Consider the following 26,018-nt stretch of genomic DNA (forward strand, 5'->3'; position numbering starts at 1 on the left):
ATGAGAAGTGGAAAAGTTGAAATGATGGAAGGCAATAAAGCACTCGAGAAATGTTTAGATAAGAAAGATGGAGAGGTAGACAAAGAGAGAAATGCAAAACCTAAGCCAGAAGTGATTTTTCTATTCGTCTGGTTCCTGAATCAACTCCTGAGTGCTGCTGCGGAGTGACGCCCTATTTATCTGGCTAATGTCTAAAGCAGACACAGCAGATGCTATATTGAATTTAACATCGAGCCAAATATTAGAGCTCATCTTTCAAGTGTATCTTTAAACATGTTGGTCTGACTTGTAGATGGAAACATCCTCTAATGTCTGCTGCATCAAGTTAAGATAAATCTAGTAGCTATTTTATGTATAGTACATATTCTTGTAACTGATCTGTCTGTCTAGTTTTTAAACATCTGTGTGTTGACTTCATCAAAAATAGAATTGATAGGATTCAGTTTATTCTACAATAACTTTAATATAAAACAATCTAAAGCAATGACATTACACATTATATGAATTTGATATTAAATATTTTTTGTAAAGTTATTTCATTTTCTTTTTTTAAGTAATGCATTGTCTCTGTTTACAGGGAGCCCATTGGAAAGAAGAAGTCAGGTAAGATCACTTTATGTGTTATTTGCTTACATGTCTTACATGTTTTAAGTGTATGGAATAAAAATCAACCTATAGTATTGAATAATAAACAATTTTCTTTTATTATAAATAAAAGTAAATGTAATTGTAAAATAGTATTTGGATATAAATAGTTTATGGAAATGAATGGTAAACAGAATTGACTTTAGCACCATCTAGTGACAGTTTCATTCATAGAAATAGGTTTAGGAATATTTGTCTTCTTTGGAACAACTTTTCCATCAAGAAACTTTCTATCTAAACTTTTTTTTTTGCAGTTGAAAGCACTTGTATCAAAGCAACCATCTTGAATGCTGTTTTCTCTACCTTTTCACATTTTCTATATCCCCTCAGTGACCTACTGTTCTTAAGTTTCATCCATGTTATTTTTTTCAGTTTTCTTCTCCATTCATTTTCCTTTTCATCAGGGTTTGTGGAGAGAGCGTCTACTTTCCTAAAGCGAGGTAGTAAACACACTGTCATGCTTTGCCGTGCTGTGTGTGTAACCCGGTGGGTTGCTAGTGGTGTGTTCCCCCTCTCCTGCCAGGCCTGGGCAGGTGGGATGTGGCTCTGCTGAGGGCTTGGGGCTCATTGTGTGTCTAAAAAAATAAATCATGTATTTGGTGTTTTAAAGAACCATTGTCTTCCTGTTTCGTGTTACAGACTGTAAAAAATCACCGTTTGGCAATTTTGAATGTTCGTGATGGGTTATGATGTATTATGAATGTACCAGACGAATATTTTAGCTTTGCTATGCTTTGATTGGCAAGTATGCAGATGGCAGTTTAGGAAACTACAGGAAAGTAGTTACCTACCTTTCTCACAGTTGTTTACACAAAAATTAAACAAAATTACCTAAATTCCTTTATTTAAGCATGTTGTGCTTTGTTACTCTTTGCTCAGACAGAAAAAACTACACCTGACGTTTTGTGGCATCATTACAATGATTTTAAACATTTAGAAATGGTGTAATGGACATTATTTTAGTAGTTTTGAAATTATCCGTTTTTGAAATGGTAGGCTTTTTTTTTTTTTAGCTAATCTTCATAAACAACTATTATGAAGTTGTTTATGACAACAACTTTACACCATTTACACCAAAATTAAAACATTTAATTTTGCTGTAAATGTTTATACACCAAAATTTATTTGGGAAGTTAAAAAAATATTTAAAACTGTAAGCTGTTGCTTTTGTACTTTTTATTCAAACATTATTATTAAACATGTTTGCAATATTAAGCTAGGTTAGCAGCTGTCGGTTCTGCTGTAAAGAAATATTTGGTTTCTATTTGAATTTCTTACTGTCAAATACTGTCAAAATTACATTTGTTAGAATTAAATTTACAGTCACGTGTTCAGCTGAGTTGTCACTTATTCCCAGTTTCAAATGTTTGTTTGTGGAAGTAGATTTTTCTGACGCTAATTTGTTGCTAACATTGGTGGTGGGTCCTGTGTGTGTTTGGTTGTCTTTACTGAAATCATATCCATGTAAATGATTAAAATAACTTTCCACACTGTCTCCAATCACACCGTCCTCCTCCATATGTCCCTTCTGCTCCACTGTTGGCTCAGTATTTTGCTCACTGTATCTTTCTAATCACATACTTCGTCCATCTCATGCTAAAGAGATATACATACCTTAGATAAGCCTTCGCTCATTTTATCTGAAAGTCTTTGCACTAGTAAGACCTTCACCTGACAGTTATATTTGGCTTTTTATGATTTTTGGCAATTTTTTATGAAGCATTTATAATCTGACATTTTGAAAAGGGCATATAGCAACTGGTCAATGACAGAGAAAACCTTTAAATGTCAAAACCCCCAAAGCACAGAGATGCAATCTTATCTTGACAACTTCAAGGGCTTTTCTTTAATAGCATATTAGCTGACTTTACTAAGGATTGGGGAAGAAAAGGAGATTTTGAGCGAAGGCTTTTTTATAGTTTGTCGAGATTTCATGTATATCCTGTTTTAAAAGGAGCAAAGAGGAGAACAAATCAAATGGATCTGTTGCTCTCTGCTCTTTCAATAGGAGACCCCACCTCTGCAGACGCACTCTTCCTCGAACAGTATGTGGCAGTAACAGACTACGAGAAACAAGAGAGCACCGAAGTCAGTCTGCATGTTGGTCAGACAGTGGAAGTCATTGAGAAAAATGAATCTGGCAAGTGCTTTTCTCCATTGTTTTATTTAGCATCATTGTCTGCTGATTGCTCATAGGTTGCTAGTTTGTTGCTCATTAGTAACAGTTGTTAGGAAAAGAAAGTGCTAAATGTAAATTTTTTGAATTGGGAGTCCTAGTCTGCATGTTAATGTTTGTTTTCTGCTCATTTAGGCTGGTGGTTTGTGAGCTCAGAAGATGCTCAGGGCTGGGTTCCCGCCACCTGCTTGGAGGCTCAGGATGACCCTGATGACTTCACTATTCCAGGAGAAGAAGGTACATAAAAGTTCATGTCTGAACGCTGATTTTTTGTTCTACTCTCAGCCCCTAAAGCTAAACAGCATCATTTCCTAATGGAGCCACATACTGAATTTTTTTTCTGACTATTACGATCATGCTTAACTTATCAGGAGTTGCTATCACCCATTGATGACCAAAAAGGAATTGTTTGGTTTAAAAAGTGAATTTAAGGTCTGGTGGAAATGGTCATTTTTAAAAAGTTTGAAGGAAAAAATGAGCAGGGGCATACAATCTAATATTGCTTCTTTTAAGGATGGATAAAAATCCAGATCTGTAAGCATACAATGAAGAGTTCGTCAGTAGATGAATAAAGTCTCTAGATCAGTCTTTCTCAAACTGTTTTCCCGGACCACTACGTGCATGTAAACAGCCATTTATTTGCCATGATGTGAGCTCAAAGTGCGACGCTACAGTTAGCTTATCAAAGGATTGTCACTCAAAAAATAAGCCTGAAGATACCAGTGTAAAGTTTCTGAGGGTGAGGTGCAGAACTTTTGTTTTTGAACACTTACGATGCATAGCAAGCTGCAGGCATGCATATCTAGGCCTATGGCTGTGCTGAACGTGATACGATGGTGACGAGACCGTGAACATAACTGCGCCCCACGCTGACTAACTGCATCTAAAACACCTCAAATGAAATAATTTATGTTGGGCTATCTACTGGCTGGAAGAAAATGCTTGTTTTTGACAATGCAACACAAGTCTATTTTTTTTATCATGCTTCTAAATTACAAATAGCCCTAAAAGGTTATTGGTGAACAGAACATTGGTAGTAAAGAACGTTTTTGGTTAAAAGCTTAGAGTCCATACTTTCAGAATCTGTAAATAACTCAAAATGACTTATTTGTGGTTTTATTGTGGCCAGTTATGTTTTCAAAATGGCGCCACCCTTCACATTAGGAAGAATAAATACAAAGAGTTAGGAGACTAATATTTTCATTTCAGGTTGTACATATTAAGATGTTGTATCATTGCGGGGGCAATTAAAATTAGGTGGTCCATGAGTGTTTGTTAAATGGGATAAGTGTCCTCGGCCTGAAAAAGTTTGAGAAACACTGCTCTAGATTTATCAGAACTGATGATACTTATAGTTAAAATGTAAACATCATCCAGATCGCAAACCATTTGTAATGCTTACTTCCTATTTTGCCCCACTTACCGTGATGGGATGTCAGTGCCTCGGAGGTTCTGGTCACTGCCAAGGCACGTGGGTCGGCGCAGAACTTTAGGGGATCTATTCAGCACAGGCTTTGGGCAAGGTGGAGCGCACGCCTTTCTTTCAACCCCTCCTTCTCCTTTTTTTAACTGAATGTGTGTGTGGGCGTGTGTGTGTGTGTTCTGCCTGCTCAACCATGATTGTTCTTGTGGATGCATGTGTGTTGCATGGGTGATCCTGGCATGCAAATTAAATTCATGCATGTTGGTTTGTTCATTTCTGTATGTTTTACATACAGTTCATAACTGAAATCCATATTTTAAAAATGTACTTATATTAATCAATAGTAAGAACCACTGATAACAACTTGAATTTTAGTAGATTAGCAATTACTTATAATTAAAGTAACATTGATTGTTGCTCCTCAGTTTGTCCTGTAGTGTGTTTAGTATTTGTGGAATATTTGTGTCTGTTTTGCTTGTTGTATATTTGTAAGTTTTTCTTTTTTGTCCTTTTTCAAGATGCTCCTCATGCCTTGCCTCATTACATTGATTGCAGATTGTAGATTCTTTACTTAAATTTTAACAGGTTTATCAGGAAGCGTCTATTGGTCTCATAATTAAAGTCGGGTTTTAAGTGTTTAGAAATAAGTCAACCAGTTTCACAGCAAGAGAAATATCAGAGAGATGATTCTTGTTGCTTTTACTCAGCTATGCCATTGTGTGTTTTTCTTTCCATTTTTTAAGATACATTTTCTTGTTTTACTTGATACTGTATATTTAGTCCACAAAAAATATTGTGTTCTTGCATGTAACACTACGTGCTTTTATTCCAACAGAAGAGAAGTACTCTGTGATTTACCCATACTCGGCCAGGGATCAGGATGAGATCGACCTGGAAAGAGGCATGATAGTTGAGGTTATTCAGAAGAACTTGGAAGGCTGGTGGAAGATCAGGTGATCAAACGAGATTGATTCCTGCAAGTCAACATAAACATTAACTAATGTTCACATCCAGAAATGTAGAAATCACTCTCGTACTCCGAAAATTCTGTAAATAAATTGAGAACATGATGTTTATGTACATGCAATATATAGATAATTCATGTAATTATTCTATGATAAGAATGATGAATACATGAAATCATCATTTATCATACATGAAAATGAGTGAATACATGATTTGACTTTGAAAACACAAACTGCAGGAACATCAATTGAATGTTTAAGATCTAAAATCAAAGATTAGCGTAGCGTACTTGACTAAACATAAAATTCATTCAAAAGTTTATATCTTAATGTAATTTACATAAACAGAGCTTATGGTATATTGCTGATTTATTCTCAAATTGTTAAGTTTAGTAGAAATGTGTCTCATTTAATGCCACTGAAATTATACTTTTCTCCAATCCAGGTACCAAGGCAGCGAGGGCTGGGCTCCGGCCTCCTACCTGAAAAAGTCTGATATTCAAAGCCAAAGGCAATCAGCAGGCGCTGCAGCTCATGCCAGTACAAATGACCTGGAAGGGGTTTCCAAACAGAACCTGCAGAACAATGCATCAAGAGACAACCAGAAGGAAAACAGGCTCTCCATTTTCTCTGATAACAACAAAATTAGTGAGTAGGTTAAAAACACCCTACATAGTTGATCACCTTACAGGTTACAAATGTTTTTTGTTCAATCAAATGTAGTTTTGCGTAGTGTAATTGTGTTGCCACTTACATCCATCCATCCATCCATCCATCCATCCATCCATCCATCCATTCATCCATCCATCCATCCATCCATCCATCCATCCATCCATCCATCCATCCATCCATCCATCCATCCATATATCCTTATTCTACTTCTTTTCCCTTCACAGAAGTGGGATCAAGACACGGACTTCCTCCACGCAGAGATCTAACCATTGTAAGATGTAACATTTTGATGTCAGAAACTCATAGTATCCATAAGTGTAACAGCCTAATCTTTTTGTATGTTTCTTCTATTCCACAGCCACGTGGTGCAAACTTACCAAAGCCACCCGTTCCACCAAAGGTCGAGGAAGAGTATTACACCATAGCTGACTTTCAGACTACAATTCCAGATGGGATTAGCTTCCAAGCAGGGGTCAAAGTTGAGGTGGGTCTGACCAAAGCCTCTCTGAGTCAATTTGCAATATTATCAACTTTAAAAGTTTTATTGAATTATTAACCGTTTTCCCTAATAGGTAGTTGAGAAGAATACAAGTGGTTGGTGGTACATCCAGATAGATGAGAAAGAAGGCTGGGCCCCAGCCACTTTCATCGACAAGTACAAGAAGACTAGTAATGCCCTGCGACCCAATTTTCTTGCTCCATTACCCAATGAGATGGAGAAACTCAGGCTTGAGGATGGTGGTGCCGATGATGATACCTGGTCTAAGCCTTTACCAGATGAGCCGACCACTGCCTCCGACTCTTTTGCCCGCCCAAAGCTGAGAGACTGGAAGTCCAGTGCCAACAAGACGACCCCAGCCTTTGCTGGGCCTCTGCCTCCAGCCCCAGCTGCCCCTCCAGCCCCAGCTCCCCCTCCAGCAGAAGAGAAACCAGCTCTGCCACCTCGACGGGAGTCTATTAATAAAAGCTTTGAGTTGGAGGCGGCGGAGAAGCCAAAACCCGATCATTGCAAGCCGTTGCCTCCAAAACCACCAGCACCTGGAGTCATCGTGCCTCTTGTTACCCCCAAATCTGCCCCTTTCAAGCCAGAGAAGCCACCAGAGATCAAAAAGGAAGATAAAAGCAAAGCTCTTCCTCTTCGCAATGAAATGGGTCTTGAGTGTGGCCACAAAGTTTCTGCTAAGGAGGTGAAGAAGTTTAATCTGAAGCCTGTTCCCAAACAGCCACCAAAACCGAAGGCAGAGAACCGGGAAGAGAAACCAGAGCCTGCAGGACCTGCAGCCTTTATGAAGGGTAAGCCGGTGGTCAGACCGAAGCCCGTCCCAGCTGCCAAACCTGATCCACCAGCAGAAAACAAAGTGGACATCACCAACTTAAGGAGCAAGTTGAGGCCATCAAAAGCTGCAGATGTTGGCTCTCCGTCTTCTGAGGGAAACCATCAGAATGATTCTTCAGCAGCAGGAAGCAGCCCACCCCCCAGCTCTTCGCCCATCCACATCCCTGTGCTCAATAACAGCAAGTTCTCTGATGAGCCAAAACTCCCTCCCAAACACATAAATGGTCTTAGCCAGGAGAAATCATCCCCTCCTCCAAAACCAGCAGTGCCCCCACACAAGGAGCCTCCTCAGAGACCTCCTGCCATGGCTCCAAAAAGACCTCCTCCTCCAAAGAAGACTGATCCATCCAGCCCAACCGAAAACAAGCCTCCTTCTCTGAGAGAACCGCAAGAGACTCCCAAGCCTGGACCACCACCACAACTCAGCAGGCCCCCTCCCCCAAAACCCAAAGCATTTGTTCAACCACCTTCAAGCAAAGAGAAAGACGGCCCCAAGGGGAATAAAGCTCCCATTCCTCCCAAGCCCCAGATGAAACACGAAAAGTCTGGACCACCCAAGGACAAGCTTCCGCCGTTGCTCAAGGAGCCCAGTAAGGATGAGCTCTATCTAGCTGTGGCGGACTTTGAAGGGGATGAGCAAACATCCGGCTTCAAGGTGGGGACGGTGTTTGAAGTTCTGGAGAAAAACAGCAGCGGTTGGTGGTTCTGTAAAAATGTAGGAGAAGATGTTGAGGGCTGGATCCCCTCGAACTACCTGAGCAAAAAGCCGTAGGTTTTATGATTCATTTAAATGTAACCAGAAGAGAACAAAATAATACACCAATGGTGTAAATGTAAAGAAAAGCAATCTTTCTGCCACTTCACAACTTATTTTATTTATAGGTACATTTTTTTAATAAATACTTTAAAAATATCCAGCCAATCAAACCAGCAATAATAGACCTTTTTTGTGGAGGTTTCATGATGTTTACTTATTTTTATTTTTATCTAGATATTCATACTCGCTTTTGTGGCTACGTGTCAATCACAGCCTCTGTATCATGTTCCCATAACTTAGGCTGAAAACTGGGATGGCATTTAGCCCGAGTTAGCGGGTGTGCCTGATTTACGGGTGTGTTAGCACCCATGCCTTTAAGGATGCAGTGCCTCGAAATATATGCAAAGTATAGGCTTCAGTGCTTGCAAAGTATATGCAGCTGTAGGCTTAGTAGGTGTTCATATCTTGCCAGTTTCTATTCTGCAGCAGGGAAAAAAGAATCCTAAATAACTTAAGTATTTCATGAGTGTAGTGGGGACATTCACTGATTTCATCTGAGCTTTCATGTATGGTTAACATTTTTCTTTAAAATATATCTTTGCCAAGTATTAATATTGTTTGTAAATTTAAAAACTTACATTCAGGTGCATCTCAATAACATAGAAAAATCTAAATGTTTCTAATTTCAGATCAACGGAGGAAGCTCATATTTTATGTAAATTCATTACCTTATGTCCTGCACATTTCACTGACAAACTCAGAAAGGCATTGCTTAAAAAAAGTCAGATGTTCAAAGTGCTTTGTCTAAGTGCATTCATGGAAAATTGAGTGGAAAGAAAAAGTGTGGTTAAAAAAAGAAGGTACACTGGCCGCATGAATAATTTCAGGCTTAAAAGAAATAGACTGGGCTGCAGAAAGCCAATGCTTCAAAAGTCACCACACCCACCTGTGGCTTAAAACTGTTGCATTTCTTGTATTAAGTCACATTAGAAATAGAGACATAGAAAGTGAGGTCAATTTTGATTTTGGGCCCAGAGACTGGAGGAAGACTAAAGATTCTTGAGGTCCAGTGTGATTTTTTTCACAGTCAGTGATAATTTATGGAACCGTTTCATCTGCTGTTGGTTCCTCGTGGCTCGTCAAGCCTAAAGTCAATGCAGCGTCTACCAGAAACTTTTAGAGCCTTGTGCCTCCTTCTGCAGACAGTGTTTTGTAGATGAGGAGTTGACAACTGCTGACACTGCCAATAGTACCATGACTATAGTATGAATGTGTCTCAATGGACAGCAAACTTATCAGACCAGAACCCCATAGAGAATCTAGATAGCTCTCTATTTCTATGGGGTTTAGGGAGTAAATTGTCAAAGTCAGTAAGCCACATTTTACATAATTTTATGCTAAAATTCTTGGCTAAGAATCCCAGTCAAGTTACTGAATACATGTTCTGTTTAACATTGGACAGAACAAATATTTCCAAATTAAAATCATTTTTTACCAGTATTGTGTGCTGTCTTAGACTGAAGTTTGAAAGGCTCAATTTTGGGTTTTGATTAGTTTTAACAAAATAAAAAATTATCACACAGTGTGTAATGAATTTCTATATTTTATGTGTTTTATGTGGACTTACTAAAAAAACATCAACTTGCTGATGTTACTTCAGTTTATTAGGATGCACCTGTATTAGCGTTCTTTTATTGTTGACTGAATCAGTGATGATTGTTGTGATTTGTAACAGATGTGCAGATTCTCTCAGTTCTGGCAAGTACAAGTTTTGCACAATTTCAGTGCGGAGAGAAGAACAACTTTTAACGTTACACCAACTTTGTTTCTTTTCTCTTTTTTTTTAGCTCACTGTTACAAAGTAGTTACTCCAATCATCTAAATGTAAACATAATATCCCAAAATAAGAGGTTGGTAGGAAGCTTTGTGTCAGAAAACATTTTTTACCATAACTGTTATCTTTCATCCAAACATAAGAGCTGTACAATGTGAAATGCAGAACATTCTGCCCATAACAAATTGAAGATTTCCATTGGTTTGTGCAATGATTTACAGTGTTGTAAATGTACAGGCTTTTCCTGATGTTCGGTGCTCAAATAAAAAAAAAAGACCATTGTATAAACATAATATTTTACATACTTGACTGGTTTCAAGCAAAGGTCAGCAGAGCAAATTATTTTTATTGTACAGTGATGTCATACTTTAGCAGTTTTTTTAATGGTCCTTGTTGTAGTTCTCTTTTTGGTGTGCATTTTCAAAATAGTGGAATTTGCTTTAATGTTAATTACAAATGGTATAGTTTGGTGGTAAAAATAAAAACTAATTTGCTTTATCAAGTAACTGGCTGCTACTTTTACAGGAAATGGTTCAATAAAGTAACAATAAAATGTTTGTAGACAAGGCTACAAGTTGTGACACTACTTATGTTCTGCTTCTAGTTGTTCAAATGTTTCACAAAATTCAAGCCATATTACAGCACTGACAGTCTGTCATCCTAATAAACATTTCAAAAATGATACCTACAATGTCAAAGGTGTTATGTGGCCAAAGGAGGGCAGAATGCACATTGATATTTCAGTATTGTATTTCTTTTTCTATGTATTTTGCATTACACTGTCTCTACCTTTACTTTTAAGTCAATAAAATAATTTCAACTTGGAATGTTGCCTGAATTCACTCTTCCACTTCTTTTTTTGCTGTGTGAGGAACTATTTTTATCTTGGCTTGCATTGCGTTGGGATGTAAAAAGTCAATTTTGGAACATAGATCCAATTAGGTAAAAGTAGGTTAATATGGTTTAAGTAGATATTTCACTTGCAGTAAATAAATCTTTTGTCTCCAGATGCTGCGGATTCTGATGCTAACACTAAAGGTCAGTCAGAGAGCAGCCAGGTTATGCAAAAACTATTTCAAAGATTAAAATCATCACATTTACATTGGACTGTTAAACTGAAAAGCTAATCACTTATTTTTATGTTCTATATAAATACTTTGACATTTGCACGTTGCTCCTACTTTCATCTTCTGTCGTAATTATTGGCTTCTCTACAAATAACTGTCCAATGCAAACATGACATTAGTTTAAAGGTTCAATAATTAGTGATTTTGAGATTGGCATTGTTTGAGGGGAACATTTTTTGTAAAGGTTTAGGTTATTGGATGCACACTTACACTGAATACTGTGATCTACTTTAGGAAGAATCCTGACTCAAACCCTCAGAATCCTGCGTAAAAAAAAAAAGTCTCCCTTTTGCGTTTTATTCACATCTCATCCCCTTTGATACTTTAGTCTATAAGAAAGTACAAGTATTTACAAATATAAACATGATTTCAAAACTTCTATTGAATGAAAGTATAATATTGAATAACTGTATGGAATTGCTTTCCTTCCAGAAGCTTTGAATAAAAAGAACAAATCAGCACTTGCACTTTTTTTTCTTAAAAAAAAAAAAAAAAAAAAAGGATTTTATTGAGTTATTTACACCAGTGGTTCCATCTCATAATTTCCATATGTACTCACAACCCCTTAAATACAAATAACATGTAAACCAAGGAATACATAGATGAAGCAACGGAAATCACCAATTTTAATTAAAGAGAGCAGTTAGGCTGTACCTGATTCAGTGCAACTCTGCAGGCCAAATTCTATTTTTATACTCATTTATCTTCTTTTGCAAAAGACTGGAAAATCTATTTTAGGAATTTACGTTTTTATATTATTCCTCCTCTTAGTGCAAAGAAGAAAAAAAAAAATACTCTAAACTTAGCGACATCCATACAGTATTGCACATTGGTTAGAAGCAGTTCATTAACTGCACTAGATATAATTGCACACCTAACATTTAAATCACCCATGCAAAATAATAATAAAAAACATATTTTACTTTGGTTTTGTCAGTTCCCATCCAGTGTAACTAGTTATACAGTAAATAAAAGAAAATAAGTAACACTATCTGATAGATAATATGTCTTCCCTTGTTTCATAAAACTGAGCTAAATAATAATCTATATGTTCTTTTTTTAAAGAAAAAATGGTTCAATTCAAATAACTTTGAATTCCACCTCATATCCAACTTGAGAAATGAATTTAAATCCTTTCAAATCATGGTTGTTAAACAGAAATGATACAAAAAACTTTCAACTTACAGTGTTAATTAAGATCATGACCTTTATCAGTAGAAAAATAAATAAGGCGTTGGCAGCTATGTGACAAAAACGAGAGGTTAATGGTTACAACAGTCAAAACAGCTGGGAAGAATTATGTATAAAAAAAAACATAGTTAGACAAAAAATAATTTTGATTAATTACTGATTTCCCAGGACTGAATGCATTCTTTCCACTCATGCAAACTTCCCCGGCTTTGGAACATTAAACATAAAGGGTGTTTTTTTTTGTCTTTTTTTTTTAGATGCACAGTTAAAAACTGAAAATTTGGCATCATACCATTCAATTATATATATATATATATATATATATATATATATATATATATATATATATATATATATTGAATGGTCTTTATAAAACTAAAGATAAAATAAAAATTTAGCTACAACATAAATATTTACTAAAGCAACATAGAAATCCAAGGAAAGTTTGGGGTTTTGTCATTCCTAATAAAGCAAATGAAACCAGGAGCAGCAGGCATCTGGAACACACTCCTGTGCCGTTTCTGTGTGTTGAACTCAGGTAGATGCAACGTCACCGCAACTCTGTTCATACGGTGGACGAGTCCAAGTAAGGCACAAACTTGGAGAGTTTGTGGGGAGAGCTGGGGTTTGAATTATCGATGCTCTCTTTCATCATGAAGAAAGCTTCCTGGTCCCTCTTCTTTGCGCTCAGCTCATCCTCAATTTCCTACAAAGTTGAAGTCCAGAGAATACTATGTCAGAATGTCTCCAAAAAATGAAAACGTTTTAACAACTCAAGCATTCTGCTTTTTAGAGCTACAAAGATGACTTTACGATGAGATAAAATGGGAAACACTCGCCTTCTTTCTGACTCTCAGCTGCTCCCTCCACTCCTTCATCTGCTTTGCATGCTGCTCATCCAGATGCTTCAGCCTCTGAGTTTCATTCTCAATCAGCATGTGGCACTTTTCATTCTGAAAGATGAGAAAGATTGTTAGTTTGTAATAGGCACACAATTGAAACTGGAATAAAGATACCCATGACAGATCCCAAAAGATCTGCATGAAAAAAAAGAAACAATCAGAGGAGAGGGAGAAATTATCCACCTGCAGCTGCTGCAGCTCCCTGATGTTGCTTTCGCACTGGCCCATCATCTCCTTCAGCTGGTTCTCGTGTTTTTGCTGCTGATGCTGCCTCTCTGCCTTCTGCCGCTTCTGCTCCTGCTGAGAAAACTGAACAGCCACGCGAGTGGGAAGGGAGTGGGTCACTAACAATCCAACGCATAAATGTTCTGTTGGGCAGAAAGGCCGGCAGAGGCAGACCAACCTGCTTGACCTTGTCTCTGTCCTCTGAGGCGCTGCCCGTCAAATTGATGCGCAGACTCTTCTTGAACATTGTCATGCGAGTCTTTGCCTCATTACGCTGGATTTTTGGCAGCCGGGTTTTCTCCTGCTGCTGCCTGTTCTTCAGCAGCTCAATCATGCGCTGGTTGTAGGACTGCATTTGTTCTTGCTCCTGTAGACAGAAAGCATTTACCCAGACTTGAAAAATGTACCAAAAATTGAGCCCCCTCACTTAATTTGGTTGATTAACAGTACATGGGATGGTAGATGGAAATACATCCAGTCCACTAACCTTTTCGTGTTTCTTTAGGAGTAGATGCCTCTGAAGGAAGTACTGGTCTTTCATTTGCTGCTTCAATAGCTGGTGTTTGTCTAAGAGGTTCTTCTCCTCCATGTCCCATAATGTGGCCTCTCGCTCTAATCATGAAATTATCATCATGCTAATTTGTCCAAAATGCACAGGACTTTGGCTTCATTAGTGTTAGCAGTTTACTGTACCTCTGATGAGCTCTTGCTTCTTGTTGAGACATTCTCTCTCAGTTTCTGCGATCTCCCTCTTGTTGTTGGAGAGGATCATTTTCAGTGTTGTATCTAGGAAGTTTTTCTGGTCCGCCACAAATTTCTCCTCCTAAAAAAAACAAACATCAAAAAAGGTAAGTTTGACAATTATGAAGCCTTTAAAAAGATTGCGCAAACACGTTGGGATCCTTCAGCTTACCTGTTTCAGCTTTGTTTCCTGGAAGAAGCTCATGCGCTGCTTTAAGGTGTCTTTACGCTCACTCCGAGGCATCTTGTCAACTGAATGTTTAACCTAAGCAATACATACTTCAGTTCAGAAATCCTCCAGCTGCTCAGTGCTCCAGGTTTTATGTATTTCACTGCTCCATGTTAAATCCTGAATTTTATACAGTGAAATAACTAAAAACAGGAATGTGCAGTTGAATCATACCTCCTTCTTCTTATGTTTTAGTTGATCCATGAATTTGTGGTATTCTCGGTCTTGCTCTGTTTTGATGCGTTTGGTTTCTTCCTTGAGTTTAATGCTGTGATCTGTCTCTATCTTCTCAATAGTTTGCTTCTGATGTTTCTCCATATTCTCCAGCTCTGTATCAAAATGCTTCTTCTTGGCCTGAGATGTACCAGTAGGAGACAAACACTTAAAAAAACTGACAGAGCAACAGCACCCAGGAAAAGAGTTCATTCTGTCTGAGCTTTTGTTACATTAAAAAGTCATAATCCATGGATTTTTTCTGTCATAGACCAACAAGCAGCTATAAGCTATAAGTATTTCCACTCAGTGCCTGTGAGTTAATGCTTTTTAGAATCACTTATTGGTGTGACTTCATCCATCTAGAGGTCAAAATCTTGCTTTATGAAAATAGTTTAAAGTCCGTCAGATTAAATGGGAAGTATCTGGGAACTTTCGTTTTTTTTTTTTGTTTGTTTTTTCTTTACTTTCATTTTTAAGCCTCACAATAGATTAGTAACTGACATGTTTTCCAAAACTCTGAAGGTTTCTTATAAGGTGGTCCAGTATTTCACTCCATTTATGTACAACTCTAACCAGCCTGTCCCTGCTCAAGAAGAGCGTTTCCTAAGCATGATGCTGCCACCACCATGCTGTTCAAGTGGTCAGTGCTTTGTCTGTCAGCCTAAAGCTAGGTTTGCACTCTCAACTCTTTCCATTTTCAGAAGATGTACTGCACAGTGATTTATGAGATTCCCAAAACTTGGAATATTTTAAAATGGAACACTTCTCTAAACTTCTGTTTTCACTTTTCAGATTTTTATTTGGAAAATCATTAGAAAACCATGTGTCATTTTCCATCTTTGTTATATTTATGCTAAATGGTGTTACTTTCTGACATACGTAGATGTTCAATAAAACACCAAATTGTGTTGCTACAGCAACAAAATGCTTTTATAGGCACTGTCAAACCTTTTACAGTTTATTTCCGTTAATAAACTAATTTAATATGTGGGCTTCAAGATGATTTCCAGAGAAGATTCTGTGTCAGGTTGTAGTTTAACTTACATGTATTTCCTGGTCAAAGCGTTTCTGGATTTGTTCCTTCTGGGATTCCAGCTTTGCGTTGAGAACAGCCTGAGCGCGTTGCTCTTCCTTCTGCAGCAAACGGAGCTCACGCAGCTCCTGGCGCCTAAACACACACACACGCAAACAGGATATGTATTTTTACAAGTCAAAATGAAAATACAAAAATTTAAATAAACCTTTGAGATCAAGTTGAAAAATTAAGACAAAGAAAACATGACAATGCATTGTCTTTATGTGATTTGTTTCTCGTTTTTTTAAGTCCTAAACAGATACAGACTACACTCAGATGCAGTTTTGTGTAACGAACACTAGATGGCACTACTGTGTCAAAGATTCATTAAACAGAACACCCACAAAGCTCCAGAGGTGAATACATGCTCAAATTTCAGGCTAAAAATGTTTTCAAACTGAAAAGAAATTAAGAAGCAACATTTAAAGTCACTTATCAAAGAGCGATCTGCTTGCTCAAAAATGAATGCACTCAAAATATATTTATAGAAGACCACAGAGCAGCAGGACCTAGATCTTTTCATTCTTATGATAAGAGCTGAACATAGACGCATAAAAATGTGTTTACCTCAGAAATCTCATCTCCTCATCTTTCTTCTCATCGTCCCGGATGATCTTTGAAGTGGTCACCTCCAGCTCCACGCCATCCACAACAAACTTCCTGGTTCGCTTTAGGGTCTTGCTGGAAAAGTCCTGATGGTGGACAGACATGGAGGATTTATAGATCTGAGTATGTTAGACGATTTTTTTATTTCTACATGCCATTTTTTAGTGATAACAATAATTCTGACAGATCCAGAAAATATTTTCGCAACCTTTTTTTTTTAACCTAGCACTCACTTAACTCATGAGCTGTTGTTTTGTGTCACTCATGACCAGATTTGCTTTGGTATGAAACTCAGTTTGAGTTTACATTTACAATGATCTGGCTGCATTTGTGTGAATTGTGGGAATTTTTTTAAAGAACCAATAGTGAATCAAATACCAATAGATTTTGAATAAATCTATGGAGAACTACCAGTAAACAGAAAATGGAGTCATCATTGAGTTTAACAGAACTTGACAATTCCATAATTTCCTGAAAAACCAGCCTCTTTTTTATTTTATTCTATTTTTTTACATGGAACTTTTCTGAAATACTGACATCTCTTAACTTAAACTGTTTTCTCAACTGAAGATACTAAAAAACACATTTTATTTAAAATAACATATGTGTGTGTAATCTTAACATGATCTTTAAAAACAATGCATTGTGTGTCTTAATGGTGAAAAAGGCCTGTGAAAAAAGTCAAAGTGAGGAAGATTCCTTTGAGTTATGCTTAAACCAATAAATCTGATTCAATTTTCTTCAAGCTAATTAAAAACAACACAAAGTTTTTTCAGATCAGCGTAATCTTCTGAATGAGTCTAAAGTGTTTACTGTGTGTGTTTGGTGTGTGTGAGAAGCGTTGTTAAAGTTCCTGTTGGTCGAGTTCTTCTACAACAAGCAGCCAGACTCTCAATCTGTCAACAATGCAGGAAGAAACTAAAGTTAAAAAGGTCTCGTCTACTGAATGCAAAACTTTTTTTTTCTTAGTCTGTGTTTAAATGGAAATGTGGAGTCTCTTGCTGAAAACTAAATACCCTTTATAAAAGACATAAGAGAACAACAATATTAATAAAAGGACATTGTTTAACATTTTAAAAAAACAATCTGAGTTTCGGTTCAACCACACCTCATGACTTGACAGAAAAGTTGTTATGGCAAAACTAAGAATGTGTTGCTTATGGTGAATCTGACTGAGCCTCTGCAGACGTATATTAAATGATTAAAATAGATTAATATGTCAGGGTGCGATAAAATCTTGTACAATGCTACAGAACTTTTTGTGAAAGTCACTTCTGTCTGAAGTGACTGACTGAAGTGAAGTTTCACTGTGACTGTCCAGTCAGATGACCATTGGTTATTTTTATAGGCAATTGATATAAATGAAAGTGTTTAAAGCTCAATATCCTGCTGTATCTGTTAAGGACTCTTATTTTGAATCAGTGAAGGAAGTAGAATTGTTTTGCTTTGTTAACAGAGTCAGATCACAAATTGTTTGGCTCACTGCTAAAATGCAGTACTAGTTGCTTTTTGTAATAAAGGTTGATATTTTAGGTTTTTTGTGTAAAAAAAGTCAAATACATATGAGGAAAAAACAAGCATGAACAACAGTATGTCAGAGACTCTGATGCCGTTGGAACCTCATTAGAGGAAGTATAGACACAAACTCTGTGGAAAACAATGAGGTGAATAAATGTTCTTAATGCTACAGCAATAAAACATCAAGTTATTTTAAGGTTTACAATCCAGCAGAGCAAATCCACATCTGACTGTTCTTCTTATTTTGGTTCATTTGATTTTAGTTTTGGATTCCTCCATCACTGTATGACATCAAGTCTCAGTATTCAAAAAACTAAAGGCCTTAAGAAATGAGCAACAACTTAAGTTTTTCTTGCACAATACTTTCGGGGGAACAGTTTAAAACTCAGACCAGAACCACACAGTCCAGATGGAAAGCTTTGTTACATCTACAGTGAACTGGCAGCTGAGCCTCCAGCAACAAATGACAGCTACTAAACCTGGCTTTATATCCATCTCTTGAGTTTATTTCTTTTCTAATGAGAATTAATTCCATTATATAAAAAGCAACAGATAAAAGATTAATCAGCTAATGTGTAGATCACATTTTCTCTACATTTCAATCACTGCTGATTTTGTCCATTTCCAAAGTATGAACGCCTCCAGATGCCTAGACATAGTCATTACCTCTATAACATCAATATTCTGTTCTGGAAAATAAATTATGCAGACAGTAAACTTTGAATCTGTGTCTGTCAGTTAGCCTCCAGAAACAACTATGTGACAATGAGCTCCATAGAAACTTCCACTCACAATAGTGAATGTGGGACTGTGCCTACACAAAGGGCACCATTGGTTCCTGATGACTGTGAATGAATGTGTTATATAGATACTTGGCTTCACCAGCTTCTAGTTTAGTAGCTTCCATCTCTTTGGACTGTCAGTGGCTCATTGTTGAGATGAAATCACTTCACTTTTGACAGACTGTAAATGAAGTTTTAATCTGGACCCATGTTGGTGAGGTGTAACATGTGATGTAAACCCGATGGGAGACAGACTGTCTACTGTGTTAGACAGTTAACACCCTCGCCCCAAAACACTACACAGCACTGTTTCAGTTCCTGATGAGATGCAGAGAAGACGTTTTTCCAAGGTGGAGTTTTCCTACATAGGCACTGGGATCCTTCTGTAAGCCTTTGACTCCTAAATACAGGTCAGAGTAAACACACAGCTCTAAAGCAGGTTGTGGTTTATTGAATCTATTACTATTATGTCTACAGTTTTTCTCATCTTCTCTAAAAGTAAAAGGTTCTCTGAGAAATCGACTGGTTTTGGAATTGATTTTTAGTGATGCAGACAATCAGTCTTGCTAATATAAGTTGCTTTCCAGATAAGATATATGTTAAATATGTTATTGTTTATGTTTTAAGTTTTACTCACTCTTGCAGGTATGGTGAAGTTCTCCTGTTTAATCGACATGCTGTCTGATCCCATGCTGCCCGTTAACGAGTTCCGATTGTGATTCCTTCCGTTGGCTTGCGGCGAGGCCGGCTCCACGCTCCTTCCTATCGACGGACGATCTGCCATTCCTTTGCTTATTGTGTCGTTCAGGGTATCGTGAGTCTGTGGTACCGGGGAAGCAGCAAAGGATGGGGTGGGAGTGGACCCAGGAGTCATGTTGGGAGTCGAGCTTGGAGTGGGTGAGTCTCTGATGCCAGTCATCCCTTCCTCAGATATATGGACCCTTGGTATGTGCTGGCTGATCATAATGTCAAGTTTTTCTGTAGTCGTCTCATATGGGGGTGACTGTTCATTCTCTGGTGTCTCTAAAGCCGCCTGGGGAATTAACAGTTGTTAATACAAACTTCATCTTAAAATGCTTGAACAAACTACGGGAAATGAAACGGATTTTGCTGAGCACCTTCTCTTCCTCCATTGTGGGGGTAATCTTTCCATCCTCAATGCCAGAGTCGGAGCTGGAGGTCTTTGTTGAGGCCTCGCTCTCAGCTTTCTCAGACTCCAGTACCTCATCAGCCAGCCGGCGCCCCACCTCCTCTGGATCTTTGTGAGAGACGGCGAAGCGTGGCAAGGGGACAGGCACTGAGGCTTGGTGTTCCTCTGCTGGCATGCCGGGCCGAGCCAGTCTCCTGGGTAAAGGTACAGGTGAGGGTGTGGTGGGGCTTGGAGTGTCCGCTGACTGATCTTCATCCAAACTGGTCTGACTCGTCTGGCATGGCTCCTTTTCTGGTGGCTGAAGGAAACAGAGAGGCATTGTTATGCATCCGTGATACGAATCATTCGTGTATTTTTAGGATTTAAGTTCCTAAATGTTAATGTTTTCAACCTTTGCTTCTAGTCCAAATGCTAATGGATGAAGTTATTCATACTTCCTACATCTAGTCAATTCAACTGAACCTTTGGCTAAAAGCAATGCTGGCCTTCCTCCTTCATGCTCACTTTACCTGTGACAGAGATGGCCATCTAATCTCTCCTGAATGCACTAACTGGAAAAAAGAGTTGTTACAGTAATTGTTACCCAAGATGTGATTCTAGATAATCACCTTCTTTGTTCTGGATGAAGCAGAATATAAATTAAAATGAACGCCATTTGAAATTCAGATCATTGAAAAATTTGACTAAGCATTTTATTAATACCTGTTACTATTTATTAAATTATTTAATCTAGATTTATGAAATATCTTCATATTTGTAGGATTAAGTTACGACTCTCCTGTGTTTTTGTAATTTGGCAATACTTTCCAGCTCTGAGTGAAATATGGAATAAATGATTGGCTAAATCTCAATCCTTTGGTAAAAGAAACTTGTTTTTTTCTGTTCTTGCTTAAAGAGGAGTTCAGCAGTACAATAAATATTTATTATATTGTTTGTAGAGATATCTCAGCTATTTGCTGAGAAATCAGCAAATAGCCAGAATCAGATGGTTTTCTTCTCAAAATGTCCTGATCAAAATTCCTACTTTTTTCCCCAGACAGTCAATTCACCACAAGAAACCAAAAACAGTTCAGTTAACCAAAACCCATCTTCAGGGTGGAAGTTGTTACAGAAGGAAGATGAGAGATGATTAAACATTCAGAGGAAGGTGTGAGGCACCATTTCAAACTGTCTGTCTGCGTTTATCGAAGCAGCTACTTTTAAAACAGGAGGCGGGGAATGAGCAAAAATCCAGAAGACAGAGCAGAATGCAGCTGAGTGGCCATGTTTTTTCTTTTGAGCTTTCACCTCATCCGTCATGGAACATGCTGGAGTTGGAAATGTTAGCACTGTTTTTGGAAATCTAAAATAGGCAAAGGTTATCCATTTTCTAAAGGAGGTACATGCAGACATTGTTTTTTTTTCCTGTAACAAATATTTCCAATACTTGAGACTTTTGAAGATAAAGGAGAATCAATTAAGACTGATATCAGTAGATTCCAGTCATGTGTCTCTAATTGTTAGTTTTTCTAAGCTTCAACATATTAACATTGAGATAATCCTGTTTGACACAAAGATGATAACCGCTAAACACCTGTGGGAAGTCAGAAGTGATCATAATGCAAAACAACTTGTAAGTATTTAATTATAGTAGTGCAAAAACATCTAAAAAAGGAAAACATTTGTTCCCTGGAGAAAAACTGGCCAATGGAAACTGGTTTATTTACAGGTCAGTATGGCATCAAAACAATGAGAAGCCTTACATAAATGTACTTCATCTGGAGTGGTGAGACAACAGTCTTTTCCATACAGAAGCGAGGTTAAAAGCAGGCGCCTATATTTAAACACATCTGGGTGTGAGGGAATGCCAGTATTCCGGCTTCTGTTCCTTTGTTTGTGCTGACTGCCCTCTCATACTCTAACTTTCTAAACTCATGTCCTCTATGGATCTGTTAACAGTCTCAGCAAAACTAAACAAAACCCATCAGCATAGGGACTGTTTACCAGAAGAAAAAATGCTGCTTGACTGGGATAATCAGTAAAGTAAAACAACAAGCAGGTCTGAAGCACAACTTCTGGGCTTTTGGGGGGAAATGTGCAAGTAAGCACGTCCACTGTGTGTCAGCATAAGCCTAAAAGTCAGCATGAAGACAAAACAATATCTGTGTTGTTGCGGAAAATTGTACCTAAATCTCATTTATACACTATTGGATAAATGCTTTTTACCTTCGAGGAAACACTCCTCACTTCTTGTTTTGGAAATAAAACCCTGGCAAAGAGTAAAAAGACAGAACAGAAGTATGGTACCTCAATGAGATCCATTGTGTCGTCGTCCTCTCCTTCCTCTCTATTGTCTTCGATTTCCTCCATGACCTCAGCTTTGGCCTCGGCCACCAGCTCTATCAGTGGACGGTTGGAGGTCACCGTCTTCACAAAAGGGTGCTGTGGACAGAGAGCAATGATGAACTCTTTAAAGTGATTATTGATTGAAGACATTTCTGACAAACAAGCACACTTATGCTGCAATTGTTAATGCCAGTTCAAAGTGACAGAACTCACAAGGCTCACAGTCACCAAAACAAAGAACCGGACAGTTCTTCTTGAAGAAGCTGGATGAGTTATCCATGGAAATATTCTCAAAAAAAGTCCTTTTTTCCTTTTAGGTCCCAAGTCTTTTAAGTACCGTAAACATATTTATTGAGTTGAACTATAATTTTCTAATAAAGAGTATCAGAGTAATGCCTAATGCTGTATGCACAAATATATTTAACATTAAAAGTAATACAAGTTATTTGAAGTTTTCCACATAATTTCTTCATGTTGAGAAAACAGATTGGTTAATTCAGATGAGCTTAATACAATAGAATACATAAGAATTTTTCTTTATCCAGTTCCTAACTTTTGAAGATCAACATACATCTGTCCATCCGACATCACATGGCTTGTTCTCTGGTCTGAGTCACTTTGAAGAGTAGTAAACAGAAATGTGTCACATTATAATCATAACCAGGGACAAAAAAAATGCATACATTTTCTAACTAAAGTTTCTTACGCAGTTTGATCAAACTAAAAAACATGTAAAGTAGAAATAAGAAAATACTGTGGTATTCTCAAAAGAATTTGTGAATTAGATTTCCACCCCATATTGTGGGACTTCAGGCCAATTATTTTTCAGTTATTCAGCCTGAGATCATGCATGTTGATTTTTAAGGCATGTTTTGGAGAGCATTGTATGACATTCATACATATCGTACTCATAGGTTTATGTTACAGCTTAATTATGCATAATTAATACTGAAATCTAACTAAAATCAGAAAAGGTAAAACTTTACTTGTCTTTAGTTGGTAGTGACTCTGGTGCATTCTGGAAGACTTTAAAATAAGTTCTGCAAATTAGATTAAATTATTTATTTTTCACTGTTTCAAAGATATAGAACCTGTTTTGAAAAATAAGTTAATTCTTTGAGTTTATCATATGATAATTAAAAATCAACGCTTATTTAACTGAAAACACAATAAAAATTTGAATCACCTGGAAAAAGAATAGAATGAATAGAGAAATACTTTTCTTTTTTTTTTTTACCCCTCCAGGGGCTCTAGTGTCCCTTATATGACAGCAGGCTGACAGGAAACTGGGAAGGAGAGGGAGGAAGACATGTGGCAAATATCGTCGGGTCCGGGAGTCGAACCCGCGACGGCCGCGTCGAGGACTCAAGGCCTCCAAATATGGGTCGCGCTAACCACTACGCCACCACGGCACGCCCTCGAATAGAAAAATACTTTTAATAGGACGTCACTGCTAAAGGAAGGCTGCACAACCAACAGCCAGCACAGACCAGGCAAAGCAACAGAAAACACTTCCTGCAGTTGAAAAGCTTTACTCTCTCTGATGCTATTGTTCAGAACAAAATACCACTTAATTGCAGTGCAAAGAAGATAAAGATTTAAATTAGAAAGGTAAATGCTGCAGGGATAAAACGTGGGCCATTCATTATTCAGTGACTTTGCACTTGAGGGTAATTTAATTGGAACAGCTGACAAAGGGGGAAAAGGCTGCAGGCGGTGCTGGACCATGCAGTGTGTAGACGCTTAGTTTTCACGCGGTCGTTGTGCGCCATCACACTTGTTTATGTGCAGGCTTTGTCCTCAAGAAGTGCATTGGGCTTCAGCTCAAATGACAAACAGCAGTCAGCTCCTGTCTAATGGTCAGCACACATGTTGAGTGTCGTTCCCTCCAAGAAGGCCTAAAGCTGCAGCTGCACATACAAAGTGGCTGCCTCAAGTCGAAAAGTTTTATTTAAGAACAAAATGCAAGGAGGCGAAAATTACATGCGATCATTCTTATTTTATACAGCTTGGTTATGCAATATATATGCTTTCGACACACTCACAGGAAGATTATCTTTATGAGCCATAAACTGTTGCTTAACCTAAAGCAGGTTTATGCGTTCAAGAGGCATTTCTTCTGGAGCACGACTGGCAGGTTCCGCATGTCAGGACAAAAAGACCTTCACGTTTGGAGAGCCTTGTCCAAACTTTAAAACAGACCAAGTTTAAAGTATTCTACACCTAATAATCTACAGAACTGAATACTAGAAATATTTGAGTCTAATAGTTTGAAGATGATTATTCTGATCATTCTGATCATCTTCAAACGATAAGTATCAGGCATTTCTAACAAATACCTGCTGTTAGTGTATCTGTGATTCTGTCACTGTATGCCTGAATATTTTAGTCCAAAACAACGAGTTTATATTCCTCACTGCTCTCTTCAGCTTCTGTGAACAACATCTAATCTGTCAGTGTACACCTTCCATCATGCTGTTTCCAAGTTTATAATTACTGTCAATCTGTAAAATGTATTTTCTCTCCAACTTACAGTTCTGCACCTACCAGTTGTCTGCCAGTAAATGATGACCAAAAACGCTTAATAAAAAAAGAAATTCTTCAACTTTTTATAATAAAGTAATGCAGAACTGCTAGGCCAAGACTAGCCATGTTTTCTTTTTTTAAAACACTGCAGTATAATTTTCTGGGTGGAGATTTGACATGCATGGCGTGAGAAGGTCCAACATGAACAATATGGCCCAGTGGGTTACATGCATGCAGTTACCTTTGAATTATTCAGGAAAAAAACAGAGTTTCTAGTAGCAAGAGGTCACTCCTCTGGTTTTTGCAGGGTGGCTCGGCTATTTTCTGGTTTAAGGTTATAATCAGGTTTAGATTGGGGTCAGGAAAATTGTTATTTTAGCCCACGTAAAGAAAACTTTCCTGCCTTTCATTTACCTAAAGTAAAAAGAAAAACAGTCTGGAATTTCTGTCAGAGTACATAATCAACATTGACTACTTTTCTTTAGGGATTGTTGTATTTACAATAAAACCTAGATGCATTAAAAAAATTTAAAAAAGATTATGCACATTATATAAAATGAGAAACTCCGAGGGAGGAGAAGCTGCTTGCATCGTAGGGAATACCAGTCATCCAGATGGTCTGCAGCCAGTCAGAGTCAAAGTGACGGATAATGTTTCATGATGTTTTGCATACATTCTTTACAGGAAAACATGTGGGATAGATAAAACAAGACTAGAGTTAAACTGATGATTAATTCCCATTTCCCATGAAAAGCTTCATGACGCTGACTTGAAGCCTTTCATTTATTTCATAATTTAGTTTCTTTATGTTGTTCAATCTGCCATCCAGACACTGTTATCTATGATTCATCCCAATTTCCGTGAAATCACTCCAAATCTCTTCTGTTTATGAAAGATGTGTATACCTGAATTGGAGAACGTAACCGAAAACTTGTCTTAAACTACCGTAATTCCCAATGAAGTGACATCACCGGCAACATCACCTTCACCATGTAAGCATCCTCAGCGTTGGGAGCAGCAGGCATGATAAACATCTAAAACGCCCAGCAGTGGACCAAAAAGCTGCACCACACCCGTCTCTTTCCCCTTGCAGGAGAACAGACAGAATTCCCGTCGGGCCTGGGTCTTGGATTTTTCATCTCTTCCTCCCACTAATTGACATACAGGAGGTGGTCCTGCCCTGCTGCTGGCTCAGAGTGGGCCTGTAAATAGCTGGCATTCCCCTCCTCAGCTGTGGGGTGCAGCTGAGGAGGGGAATGAATCTCAACAGATGCTACTCCTCCTTTAATCCACACCCATCTTTCTTTCTTTAATTTTCTCTACTTATGATTTTGAAAACAGGAACTTTGACTAACAGAGAATCTGAGTTTGTTTCATAGAAAAAGCATTTCCAACCCATTCTAATTATTAATATAGGCACATTTATTTGAGTTGCCATTAACTACAAGTAATTGGTTTTGTGAAGCTTTAATCTTAAAATTAGTACAGTAATTTTTAGTACATAAATAGTATTAATCCTCTCTTTTTAAGCAGTCATATTTGTTGGCACCGCTGATGAACAGATGCCCTAAAAACTGATTTTTCTTTATAAATGCAA

At 37.7% G+C, this 26,018-nt stretch overlaps 2 protein-coding genes across 5 annotated transcripts in view; one reads left to right on the forward strand and one right to left on the reverse strand.

Moving 5' to 3' along the window:
• The window catches only part of sh3pxd2b (SH3 and PX domains 2B), a 36,276-nt gene extending 25,641 nt beyond the window's left edge, over positions 1 to 10,635 (forward strand). Inside the window, exons 6-15 of one of the 4 annotated variants that reach the window (XM_028032232.1) lie at positions 578 to 603; positions 1,050 to 1,085; positions 2,654 to 2,785; positions 2,957 to 3,058; positions 4,261 to 4,344; positions 5,080 to 5,197; positions 5,655 to 5,857; positions 6,106 to 6,152; positions 6,240 to 6,365; positions 6,454 to 10,635. In XM_028032232.1, coding sequence (XP_027888033.1) covers positions 578 to 603; positions 1,050 to 1,085; positions 2,654 to 2,785; positions 2,957 to 3,058; positions 4,261 to 4,344; positions 5,080 to 5,197; positions 5,655 to 5,857; positions 6,106 to 6,152; positions 6,240 to 6,365; positions 6,454 to 7,989 — 2,410 coding nt within the window. In that variant the 3' untranslated portion in view covers positions 7,990 to 10,635. The remainder of the gene's footprint in view (positions 1 to 577; positions 604 to 1,049; positions 1,086 to 2,653; positions 2,786 to 2,956; positions 3,059 to 4,260; positions 4,345 to 5,079; positions 5,198 to 5,654; positions 5,858 to 6,105; positions 6,153 to 6,239; positions 6,366 to 6,453) is intronic. The other 3 variants (XM_028032234.1, XM_028032233.1, XM_028032235.1) reach the window with 3 other exon arrangements.
• A 783-nt stretch (positions 10,636 to 11,418) lies between these two features.
• The window catches only part of stk10 (serine/threonine kinase 10), a 39,977-nt gene continuing 25,377 nt past the window's right edge, over positions 11,419 to 26,018 (reverse strand). The window contains exons 8-20 of the mRNA XM_028032231.1: positions 21,857 to 21,991; positions 19,539 to 19,868; positions 19,058 to 19,453; positions 16,082 to 16,206; positions 15,484 to 15,607; positions 14,398 to 14,577; positions 14,167 to 14,259; positions 13,947 to 14,076; positions 13,741 to 13,865; positions 13,432 to 13,620; positions 13,212 to 13,337; positions 12,966 to 13,079; positions 11,419 to 12,832 (exon numbers count right to left, since the gene is read on the reverse strand). Coding sequence (XP_027888032.1) covers positions 12,692 to 12,832; positions 12,966 to 13,079; positions 13,212 to 13,337; positions 13,432 to 13,620; positions 13,741 to 13,865; positions 13,947 to 14,076; positions 14,167 to 14,259; positions 14,398 to 14,577; positions 15,484 to 15,607; positions 16,082 to 16,206; positions 19,058 to 19,453; positions 19,539 to 19,868; positions 21,857 to 21,991 — 2,208 coding nt within the window. The 3' untranslated portion in view covers positions 11,419 to 12,691. The remainder of the gene's footprint in view (positions 12,833 to 12,965; positions 13,080 to 13,211; positions 13,338 to 13,431; positions 13,621 to 13,740; positions 13,866 to 13,946; positions 14,077 to 14,166; positions 14,260 to 14,397; positions 14,578 to 15,483; positions 15,608 to 16,081; positions 16,207 to 19,057; positions 19,454 to 19,538; positions 19,869 to 21,856; positions 21,992 to 26,018) is intronic.

This window comes from Xiphophorus couchianus, chromosome 11 (genome assembly GCF_001444195.1).
Source record: "Xiphophorus couchianus chromosome 11, X_couchianus-1.0, whole genome shotgun sequence".
Lineage (NCBI taxonomy): Eukaryota > Metazoa > Chordata > Actinopteri > Cyprinodontiformes > Poeciliidae > Xiphophorus > Xiphophorus couchianus.